This window comes from Chlorella variabilis (genome assembly GCF_000147415.1).
Source record: "Chlorella variabilis unplaced genomic scaffold CHLNCscaffold_15, whole genome shotgun sequence".
In the NCBI taxonomy this organism is placed as follows: domain Eukaryota; kingdom Viridiplantae; phylum Chlorophyta; class Trebouxiophyceae; order Chlorellales; family Chlorellaceae; genus Chlorella; species Chlorella variabilis.
In genome coordinates, this window is record NW_005435073.1 from 1,049,704 (window position 1) to 1,060,439 (window position 10,736).

The 10,736-nt window shown below is 70.8% G+C and overlaps 3 protein-coding genes across 3 annotated transcripts in view; all 3 read right to left on the bottom strand.

Moving 5' to 3' along the window:
• Window positions 1–1,743, bottom strand: part of CHLNCDRAFT_136211 (hypothetical protein) — a gene marked incomplete at both ends in the record, with an annotated part of 2,529 nt that extends 786 nt beyond the window's left edge. The window contains 5 exons of the mRNA XM_005846129.1: window positions 45–237; window positions 526–742; window positions 1,063–1,224; window positions 1,463–1,583; window positions 1,682–1,743. Coding sequence (XP_005846191.1) covers window positions 45–237; window positions 526–742; window positions 1,063–1,224; window positions 1,463–1,583; window positions 1,682–1,743 — 755 coding nt within the window. The remainder of the gene's footprint in view (window positions 1–44; window positions 238–525; window positions 743–1,062; window positions 1,225–1,462; window positions 1,584–1,681) is intronic.
• A 3,777-nt stretch (window positions 1,744–5,520) lies between these two features.
• CHLNCDRAFT_136213 (ATP/ADP translocator) lies at window positions 5,521–7,992 on the bottom strand (the record flags this gene model as incomplete). Its single annotated transcript, XM_005846130.1, has 8 exons — window positions 5,521–5,580; window positions 5,797–5,928; window positions 6,126–6,305; window positions 6,452–6,571; window positions 6,798–6,962; window positions 7,157–7,270; window positions 7,509–7,653; window positions 7,886–7,992. 8 exons carry the CDS (start codon window positions 7,990–7,992, stop codon window positions 5,521–5,523), a joined length of 1,023 nt encoding a protein of 340 aa, XP_005846192.1.
• A 1,512-nt stretch (window positions 7,993–9,504) lies between these two features.
• The window catches only part of CHLNCDRAFT_136214 (hypothetical protein), a gene marked incomplete at both ends in the record, with an annotated part of 5,954 nt that continues 4,722 nt past the window's right edge, over window positions 9,505–10,736 (bottom strand). The window contains 4 exons of the mRNA XM_005846131.1: window positions 9,505–9,567; window positions 9,773–9,849; window positions 10,102–10,368; window positions 10,612–10,701. Coding sequence (XP_005846193.1) covers window positions 9,505–9,567; window positions 9,773–9,849; window positions 10,102–10,368; window positions 10,612–10,701 — 497 coding nt within the window. The remainder of the gene's footprint in view (window positions 9,568–9,772; window positions 9,850–10,101; window positions 10,369–10,611; window positions 10,702–10,736) is intronic.

A 10,736-nucleotide genomic window follows, 5' to 3' on the forward strand; every position in this document is an offset into this window, starting at 1 on the left:
CCGAGCGAGCGGCAGGGCGCCAGGGCGGCGCGCGCGCCGCGCACCGCGAGATGCCCACGCCCCAGGCGAAGCACAGCATGCCCAGCATCCACGCCTTGGCCAGCACGTTGACCAGATCCGACCGGAACTCCTGCCAGAAGGAGAGGCGGTGCGGCAGCGCCGGTTGGCGCCAGTGCGCCACCCAGATGAGGTAGCCCGAGGCGTAGACGGCGAGGTTGAAGCAGATGGAGGTGTGGCCTGCGGTACGAGGGCGGTACGGGGGCGGTACAGGGGCGCGGTGCAGGGGCAGGGCAGTCGCAGGGATGGCGGCTGCCCGCCGCCCCTCACGGCGCACCACCCGTCCCCACACGCGCGCCCACCCACCACCTGCGGCCACGCCACGCCCACCCCCCCACCGCACCGCATCCCGCGGCGGCTGCCAGCCAGGCGCCCAGCTGCCTAGCCGCCCCACGCCCACACCCACACCGCACCGCACCCCACGGCAGCGGCCAGCCAGCCAGCCAGCCAGCAGCCCCACCCGCCCACCTGAGGGGAAGGCCAGCCGCCCCTCGTCCACCTGGTCGTGGTCGGGGTTGGTGCAGGGGTACTGGATCTCGGGGTTTCCGATGGCGGAGGTGATGTTGGAGAAGGTGAACACAAGCCCTTCGGGCACGTCGGGCTGGCAGCGGGCCAGGAAGTTGGGGCGCAGGCGGCCCACCATCACCTTGAACACCTGGGACAGCAGGAGGCCCATGATGAAGGACTGCGGTACAAAGCGGGGGTGGGAAGAAAGCACGCGCAGGAGGAAAGGGCGGCTGGGAGGTGCGCGCCCGCGCCTGCGGGGGCGTGTGCTAGCTGCCTGGGCTGGCGCGAGCGCCGCTGCTGCGCAACTCCCTTGGTTGCCTGCCCACCCCCGCCCAGCAAAACTGCGGCGGCCCTGCCGCCCAAGCATAGCAGAAGGCCGCTTCGTACCAACCCTCCCGCACCTCCCGCACCCTGCGCACTCCTGCACCCAGCCCAGCCCAGCCCAGCCCAGCCCAGCCCAGCGGCCTCTGTGCCCGCCCAGCAGCCGCCTGCCTGTACGCCATCCAGGAAGAAGTAGACGAAGGAGGAGGCGGCGGCGGTGATGGAGGCGTGGGTGCGCTTGGAGGCCACCAACTCACCCACCCCCACCGTCAGCAGCAGCATCATGAGCGGCGCAAACAGGGCCACCCAGGAGGGGATGGTGTCCAGCTCGGAGCCGATCTGAGGGGCGGGGCGGTTGGGGTGGAAGGGAGGCGGCGTGGCGGGAGCGGCGTGGCAGGGCGGGGCGGGGCGGAAGCCACAGGCGACTGCCACGCACGCCACGCGGCATGCTGGCTGTGCAGGCCGCGGGTGCGCCAGGGAGTCGGGCACCGCTGGCCGGCGGCCCGGCAGGCTGGTGGGAGCGAGCGCCGCGTCCTCGGCGGGCTGCTCGAATGGGCTGCTGCCTTCCTTTCCTCACCGGGTAGGAGATGCGCGCATCCCACAGATAGTAGGGCACAGTGTGCGGCGTGGCGACCAGCGTCACCACAATGACGGCCACGATGATGCAGGCGGTTAGCAGGAAGTTCGCATAGTCTTGCCTGCGCCACGCGCGACGCGACAACAGGCGGTAACGAGCGCGGCGCAGCCAGCAGGCGGCGGCGGGCGGCGGGCCGGCCCGGCTGCCGGGGGCGCCCACCTGCCCCACAGCTTGCGCCACTCGATGTCTCGGAAGCCACCCCACGGGTTCTTCAACGCCATGGCGGAGGGAGCGGGGATGATGTAAACGAAGTTTGTGCGTGTCCCGCCGCCCCTACTGCCCGAGCCCAGCTGACTGCACGGCTGCTTGATGGAGCGAAGAACAGCAACAGCCGGGCCTGTCGACAGTCTCTCGTCACATGGCGCCCTGCCACCTGGCCAACACATTGCGGTGGTTGTGCGCTTCAAGGGACCTCTCCCTGGCTGTGGTAAGGTGGCGCCCTCCCTCTGCAAAGGTTCACAAGTGCTGCTGCCAAGGGGGCCAGGGAGTTGCTGCAGTCAGATGTCATGATGCCTAGCACATGGGGCAGCACGCCCCGGCGGGTGCTTAATTCTCAGGTCCCCTTCCCAGTATACTGTACAGAGGAGAAAATGGTTCAGCAGCATCATGTGGGCGGGGCTCAGGTGTTTGTGGGAGCATTCAACAATCCCTGTTCCACTCTTAGCCACCGTCACGACAAGCCGGCTCACACGAGGGTGCGCCCGCTGGATTGCCCTGCATTTCGTGGCCGCTATGCTCACCATGGTGGCTTACACAGGCTGGCTATCAAAACTGGTGCTTTTTTACAAAACGGGTGCTGGTGCTGCGCCTGCTGTGGTCTGCTCTCCTGGGGTACCGCGCACATCGCAGTGGACCCAGAGCCTGCTTCAAGCACGCGCGTGCCAGTGAGCTGCTGCCCTGCCATGAGTGCCAGGAGATGCTGCGCAGCACATATCTGTGCACAGCATTGAGGGGCAGATGCCACTATCTCATGCACCCACCTGTGGCACTAGCTTGCAATGGACCGGCCCCCACTGGGGCGGCTGCCCAGCCAGCGCTCCTGCTGCCGCAGCCGCTCCACGCTGCCGCCGTCTGCCTCGACGCCGGCCGTGGCAGCACTGGCGGCGCTGCCGGAAGCTGGCGGGCTGGGGCAGCAGGGGGGTGACTGGTAGAGCTGGCTGTCGCTGCCCTCTGGCTCCGAGCCCCCGCCCGGGCTCCAGCTGCCGCCAGGCTGCAGCTGCCAGTCCTGCTGCTCATGCGTCAGGTGGGCCAGCAGCGCCACAGGCCGGCTGCGGCCCGCGCTGCCAGGCGCCGCGCCGCCAGGCGAGGCTGCCGCCGTGGGCCCGCCACGGCTGCCGCAGCTGCCCGGCTCCCCGGCACGGCGCCAGCGCACCGCGGTGGGCGTGCCGGAGGAGCTGCCCCCGCTGCCGCAGCTGCTGCCGCCGTCGCCGGCGGCGCCGCCACCGCCCTCGGGGCTGTAGTGCAGGTGGCGGGGGGCTGGCCCCGGGGATGCCAGGGAGGCTGCCGCCGCTGGCGCAGGCCGCCCGCCCGACGCCGTGCCGCCGGGGCCGGTGGAGAGGGTGCGCAGCGGGGCGGCGCCGCTGCCGCCGCGCCCGCCAGAGGAGCCTCCGCTGGCCGGGGTGAAGAAGCGGCTGTTGGCGGGGCTGGGGCTGGCGGGGGGCGTGCCGGCCAGGCTGCTGGTGCAGCTGCCGTAGCTGGCCTGCTCCGAGGGCGTCAGCTCTATGGGGTGGGAGGCCAGGCGGTAGTGGCCCGACACCCAGCGCAGCGCAGTGCCCAGCACACGGCGCAGCCCCCTGCCGCCGCCGCCGCTTGCACCAGGCAGGCACGCCTCTCCAAACAGATGGCCGCCCAGGGCGCTGCCGCTGCTCTCCGCCCCATCCCCCTCCTCCTCCTCTCCTCGCTGCTGCGTCCAGCGGGTGTATCGATCGGGGCAGAAGACATCCACCCGAGAGCAGTCGCGGCTGAGGAAGGGGGAGGAGTGGCGGCGCAGGCGCTGCAGGGTAGCTGACAAGTCGCCAGGCTGCTGCTGCTGCTGCTGCTGCAGGCTGCTGGCGCCGCTGCCTTGCCAGCCTGCCCCCGGCGACAGCGCTGCAGCCAGCGCCGCAGCCAGAGGGCTGAGGTCCTGCTGGCCGCCCGCTGGCGGCGCCTGCGGGGTGCTGCTGCCAGAGGCGGGGCGCTCGGGGCTGGCACCCAGCGCTGCGGGTGGGTGGCGGCCTAATGGCGGCAGGGGCTGCAGGGAGACGGGGCTGCCTGGCTGCGCCTCGCCCGCCGTGCCTGCCGCGCCAGCCACCGCCGCCAGCGGTTCCGCGGCAGGCGTGGGGCCGGTCAGAGAGATAGAGCAGGAGACGGTGAGCGATGGGGAGGAGGCCAGGTTGGGGCTGCAGGGGGTGGAGAGGAGGAAGGAGCCAGGCGGGGCAGGGCAATGAGCGGCAAAGGGCGGTGAGTGGTGGCAGGACGTTCATGGCCCAGCGGGGCAGGCGGGTGGGCTACGGCATGCCACACCCCACCCCACCCCACCCGCCGCACCTGTCGCTTGGAGAGGAGCTGAGCAGCCAGCTGGTGGCCTCGGCGCTGCTCAGGTGTGGCAGCAGCAGGGCGGTGGGGCTGCTGGGGCCCTGCCTGCTGGGGGAGGGCAGCCCCAGGGCTGGAGCCCCAGAGCTGACCTCGTCCTCGTCCCCGCCGCCGCCTGACGGCTGGGAGCCGCTGCGCACAGGTACGGCAGGAGAGCGGCGCAGGAGGACGGAGGGTCAGCAAGGGACGGGTGTGATGGGCGGGCGGTGTCCCCAGCCTGCGAACCTGCGGCAACCAGCGCAGCGCTGCGGGGCCTCACCTGTGCAGCCAGCTGCTGCTGTCGATGCCCGCTGCGGCGACCGTGGAGTGGAAGCTCGACAGCAGCAGGGCGTCAAAGGCCAGGGCGCTGGGCTGCGGCCGGCTGCAGCTCCTGGGCGCCTCGGCGCCGGGGCTCTGCCGCTGCCGGTTTCGGGGCGCATTCTCTCTCCCTGCACCCCGATGCAGGCCGCTGTCGCTGCTGCCGCTGCTTCTCCTCCCACCAGCCGCCTTGGGGCCGCCGCCAGGGCCAAAGCGGCCCGGGTCCTCGCTTGCCGCCGCCCGGTGCAAGGAGCCGCCGCTGCCGCCGCCAGTCCCCCGCCAGCCAGCCGCCTTGGAGCCGCTGCCAGGCCCATTGCGGGTCGCAGCCTGCGTAGAGACTGGGGGAGCAATCTCAGCAGGGCAGGCGGCCGGGAGAGGCAGCAGCGCACGTTGTTGTGAGGCAGCCAACGTCGCTCCCGGCGCAGTAGCCGCCCACCTGCTGTTGCCGCTCTACCCAAGATCTCGAGGGCATTGCAGCGCCAATGGGATCCCCGCCACTCCGACAGTCTCTGCTTCGCCAGCCGATGTCGACACTCACAAGCTCACGCAAAGTTCTATGGCACGGATCGCACCGCGTTGTTGGAATGTTTCCATCGGCAAGCACGGCACAACAAAAGTCGCCAGCTGTTGGCATGCGCCGCCAGCTGCACCGCCGCCAGCTGCACCGCCGCCGCTCATCAGCCTGCCTTTCTGACGGCAGCACTACTTTCTGTTGCAGGTCAGCAGGGGTGGCGGGCAATATCAGCGTGGCCATTGCCAGTGGGAGATTTCCCGCACAGACAGAATGAGCGCCTCGAAAACAGCCGGTGCAGCACAAACACAGAGAGATGGGGGGGCAAGTACCGACAGACTGTAGAGGAGACCGACAGTGAGAGGGGGAGAAGGGACCGCAGGCGGCCGTGCGTCAACACACCACCAGGAAAAGCAGCTATGCATTCACTTTGGAGCCGAGAGCTGCAACACATTGCATCTGTCGCCACCCAAGCGTGGTTCGTTTCTGTTGGCTTTGCGCGCCGCCCTCAGGGCAGTTTCCGCGCAACCCTCACGGCGATTTGGAGCAGGAGCCAGCCGCAGGCCAGCTCCTGACGCAGCCCTCAGGGCGGAGGACCCAACCGGGACCATCCTTTCCTTCACTCCACGCTGGGCTTGGCAGCTGGGTTGAGGAACTTCTTGATCTCATCGTACAGCACCTGCAAAGACAACGCACAGGGCAGTACAGGACGTCATGCGCGCTGCACCAAGCCGCGTGGCCGCAGGCAGGCCGCCCCGTCGGCTGTGCAGGCGGGCCAGCCCCGCCGGCTGTGTCTCCAGCACGAGGCGGCTGCCGCAAAGGCCGCGGCACATGCGCCGCTGCCCGCTGCCGCCTGCAGCCCAGCCAGGCCCCACGCCGGGCCCCGCACGCTCACCAGCACGAAGGCGCCGCCCGCGCCGCGCAGCACATTGGACAGCGCTCCCTTGAAGAAAGCGCTCATGCCCTCGTTGGCCGCCACCTTGCGCCAGCAGTCGATGGTGCCGTTGTACTGGCGCTCGCCGCCAGACTGCGGGCGGGTGCAGGCGGGGGGAGGTGAGGCGAGGGCTGGGGCCTTCCAGGAACGGCCGGCCAGTGTGCGGCCGCCGGCACAGCACACAAGCCAACAAAGGAGGCCACCCAACCACTCGCCTGCGCCCTGTCCTGCCCTGCCCTGCCCTGCCCACCACACCCGACCACCCCAGCACCCCTCTCCAGCCCCCTCACCTGCATCATCAGCCTACGGCGCACGGTGTCGAAGGGGTAGGACAGCACGCCGGCCGCCGCGGTCACCGCCTGCGCCACCGCCCACTTGGCGAAGAAGTTGGCGTTGCGCTCATCCTTGAACAGCACGCCCTTGGCGGTGTCGTACAGGCCAAAGTAGGCGCCGCGGTACACGATGATGCCCTGCGGTACAGCGGTACGTGGTGGGGGCGGGGCTCAGCGCGGCCAGGCATTGGTGCGAGCACATTGGTGCAGGCACACGCACGGCGGCGACAGGCAGGGGCGGCACGGGCGCCCGCCGCTCAGCGCTCGTATCCCCGCCCGCCCACCTGCACGGACACGCCAAAGCCCTGGTACAGGCCGATGGGTCCGGCGCGCTTGGCGGTCTTGGAGATGCAGTCCACCAGGCCGGTGAACTCGCGGCCCTTGCCGGAGCCGACGTCGGCGGCCTGCGGGCACAGCGGCGCGGCGTGGTGGCGAGCGCTCAGCGTGAGAGGGGCACGGCGTGGGGAGGCGCCCTGGTCAGCCGGCCGCGGCGCCGCCCCTCCCGTCCCTCCTCTGCCACCCCCCATCGTCTTCTGCCCTCTTGCCCAGGCCCCAAGACGTCGCCCTCTCCACGTCCCTCCTGGACATGCCTCCCCCCCAATACGCACACACACACCCCTGCCCGCTCACCAGGCGGGTACGGGCAAAGTCGAGTGGGTAGACGATGAGGAGGGAGCCGGCGCCGGCCAGGCCGCCCGAGGCCAGGTTGACGGCGAAGAACCGCCAGAAGTCGGTCTTGGAGTTGTACTTGGGGAAGATGCCCTTGATGGTGTCCTTGAAGGCAAAGTTGAAGGCCTGGGGGGAGGGGAGGGGAGGGAGGGAGGGGACGCAGCAAGCAAGTTGAGGGGGCTGTGCATTTGGATGCCAGGCAAGCGGCAGCGGCGGGTGGCAGTGGAGCGGCGAGGCAAAGGAAATGCAGAGCCCCAGGCGCGGGTGCTGCCGGCCAGCCCGGCCCGGCCCCTGGAAGCGGCTGCGGGGCGGCTGCGCACCTGGGTGGGGAAGTAGCGGACCACGTTGGCCAGGTTGCCGCGCCAGAAGGAGGCGATGCCCTGCTCAGACGACACGCGGGTGAAGCAGTTGATGATGCCGGTGTAGCGAGGCACCTGCGGGGAGGAGGATTGGAGGGCAGGGCAGGGCCCGGGGAGGCAGCAGGCGGTGTGAGAGGGGCGGCGCATGCACGCAGGGCGCATGCAAGCGTGCGCACGCGCCGCGAGCGGCGCCTGGCGCCAGCAAACCGGCCGCAGTGCCGTGTCCCGTCCCGGGCCAAGCCGCCCTGCTGGCGCCCGCTGGCTCCAGCGGTGGCCGCCGCTCCGGCCCCCCCGCCCGCTGCCGACCCCTCACCTCGCCCGACTTGATCTTGGGGTTGCTGTCCTGCGTCTGCAGCAGCAGCTTCACGCGCTCGATGGGCGCCACCACGGTCTTGGACAGCGCGCCAGCCACGCCGCCGGCCGCCAGGTCGGTGATGAAGCCCATCGCGTTGCTCTCCCTGCCGGGCGGGTGCCAGACGGCCGCGGGCGGGTGGTCAACAGGCGGCAGGGCCCGCGGCGGCAGCGAGGCGCGGCGGGGAGGGCTTGGCAGCGGCCACATGGCGCGCGCTGGGCGGCGGCGGAGCAGGTCAAAGATGGGCATGGGCGGCGCCGGGGCTGGCGGCCCGCCCGCGCGGCCTGGCGCGGCGGCGGCGGCGGCCAAGGTCAGCCAATCGAGGCTGCTCTTCTCACTTGGCGGCGGGGACCATGAAGGAGGGGGTGCCCTGCGGGGCAGCCGCCATGTTGGTCCGCATCAGCCCGCTCAGCCCCGCCTGCTGGTACAGCTGGGAGGACAGCATCTTGTCCGAGGTGCTGCTGCAGAGATGGGCCAGGGCAGCAGGGGCATGCAAACAGGTGAGGGTGCGAGGGTCGTCGATGCTGGGCGGCTGGAGGGTCTCCAGGCCCGTCCAGCGCCACCATGGCCCCCAGGACGCCGGCCTGAATCAATCTGAGCCCAGCAGCCGACCCCCAGGGTTTGGGTTCCACTGGCAACCCCTCCCACTGGCTGGCAGGGCCGATGCCCGCTGCTAGGTTCCCACCTCCTTCTGGCGACCACCAGACCACCAAAGATGGGAGGAGAAGGAGGCCCGGGGCGCCTGGGGCCTGGGATTGAGGGGCAGTGAGTCAGAGAAGAAAAAACAGCCAGGGGGGCAGGCGGCCGAGGGACCGCCGTGCAAGCTGCCATCGCCAATCTGATGGACGTCAATTGATTGTCAGAGGCACTGGGGTGCCGCCATCTGCGGTGGATCACCCACGGTCTTTGTTTGCTCCCTCTGCCGCTGCAAGCGAGCCCAACCCTTGCTGCCGACAATGTCAGAAGTGCTGGAAGGCGCGCAAATTGCCAGATCGCCGGTGCCCGTGTCTGGCAGGCTGCGCTGCCACTGTGCTAGCGGCTGGCGGCAGCGCCGGCACACAAACACACGCCAAAGCCTGTGTGGCCTCTCGGACTGCTTTGCTGGTCCATCCCACCACCAACACACACTTCGCCCCACCTCCTGGGTATCGAGTCGTGATCCCCCAGGGCAGCCACAGGCCCACAGCGGCGGGCGCCACGATGTTTGTTGTTGCCGCAGCTTGCAGGCATGGCCGGTGTTGGCAATTTGGCAAGTGGGTGCTGTGTCTCAGCAAGACAGGTGCAGCAGGCAGGGCCGGGCAGAATAAAGCCCAGCGGGGAACTCAGCAGGCAGGGGGCGGCGTGATGACGGCCAAGAGCAGGACGCTAGAGCGGGGGGGGGGAACGCTACAGCTGAACACAACGTTGCCAGGAAGCGGCAGGCGACGGGGAGCAACAACACCCTACTGAAAGAGAATGCGCTACAGGGTACATGTTTGAAGTGCGGCAACAAAATGTGGGTGCATGCCCTCAGATGGGAGGGCGTCGTGTGGGCACGTGGGGACCTCATGCTGCCCGGGGGGAGCCCCAGGCAGGCAGAGGGCTGCTGCGCAGTGCCGAGGGGGTAGAACGTCATTGTAGGCATGGGGCGGTCGGGTTCAGCGCACACAGAGCGACAGCTGTTCCAGAACCCAGAGTGGGGCAGGGAAGCTGCATGCAAATGGGCGAGTTCGTTCCAAAAGAGCGCCGACAGGAGCAGCGGCGCGACAACAACAACAACAAGAGCTTGAGCTTGCCGGAGCCGCCCCGCCAGGGAGGGAGGCGCCCGTGGGCCAGGGGGCGCGGCGACTGGGACGCCGCGCGGCGGGGCAGCGGCAGGTGCTCAGCAGAGGGGCGGAGGCCGCGCTGGGGCGGCTGCGATGCCCCGGCCAGGAGCCTGGCGCCCGTCGCCGGCTCGCGCCCAGGCTCGCACCCTGGCTCACACCCTCACCAGCGCGGGCTCTAGCAGCACCACCCTCTCCATCACTTCAGAGTCAGCAGCCTGCACCGCCGCCAGCCACCAGCAGGCGGGGGTGCGTCAGGCACGGGCAGGGCAGAGCGCAGGCAAAGCGTGCGCCCGCCCGCGGCCCGCCGCCCGCGTCGCTGCACGTGCGCGCGGCAGGCAGGCGCGCGCCCGCTGACCAGCACAGCGCAGCACAGCACAGCGCGGCGCAGCGCGGCGCAGCGCAGCGCAGCGCCCGCCTCACCAGCTCTCCCCTCATCATGACCTCAGTCAGCTGGCCCAGCAGGCCGCCCTTGGTGGCCTTGACCATGCGCTTCACCTCTGCAGCCAGGCGGGCAGGCAGGCGGGCGGGCGGGCACACAGCTTCAGGCGCTAAGCGGCTGCCGAGGCGGGCGCAGGGTGCGGCGCGGCCAGCTCCACGGCTTGCGTGTGCGCGTGGGCCCGCCGCAGCCGCTCACCAGCGGCGCGCTGCGCCCCGGAGCCACCAGCCGGCCGGGCAGGCCCTCCCGGGCCGTGCCCCAGAACCCCAGAGCCACACACAGGCCCACACCCCACGCCCCCCGCTCCCCCGACGCGGCGCGGCCGCTCGCTCGCCTTGCAGCGTGGAGTGGTTGGGGTCGAGCTTGTTGGACCAGCCCTCCAGCACCATGGTCGTCACCACGGTGGCGCAGATGTGGCCCGGCATGTTGACCGCGTGCGTGCGCACCAGCTCCAGCACCTCGGCCAGCGCGTCGGCGCCGTGGGTGGCGCCCGTGGCCGCAGACTCAGCGGTCAGCCGCTCGAAGAAAGAAGCCACGTCGGACACAAAGGCGGCGGGGTCGGGGCAGCTCTGCTCCTCGCCTGCGGCACGGGGGCGGGGGCGGGGCGGGGGCGGGGGCGGGACGGCGAGCGGGGGTGAGGGGACGTGGGAAGGGGAGGGGGCGGGGCGGCGAGACGCCGGGCAGCGGGCTGTGCCGAGGGGTGTGCCGAGGCGCCCATACGCCCGTGTGCCTGGCCCCTGGACAAGCTTGCACTGGGCCCTTGCCCTGCCGCCACCCACACACCCACCCCATCCTCAGCCCACCCACCCACCCGCCCACCCACCCGAGAAGCGCAGCGCCCAGTGCGCCAGCCGCGAGCCGTCCATCTCCGCAAACGCCTCAAACAGGCCAAACATGTTGCGCTGGTCCTCGGCTGCGGGAGGGGTGGGGCGGCGGGGCGGGCGCGTC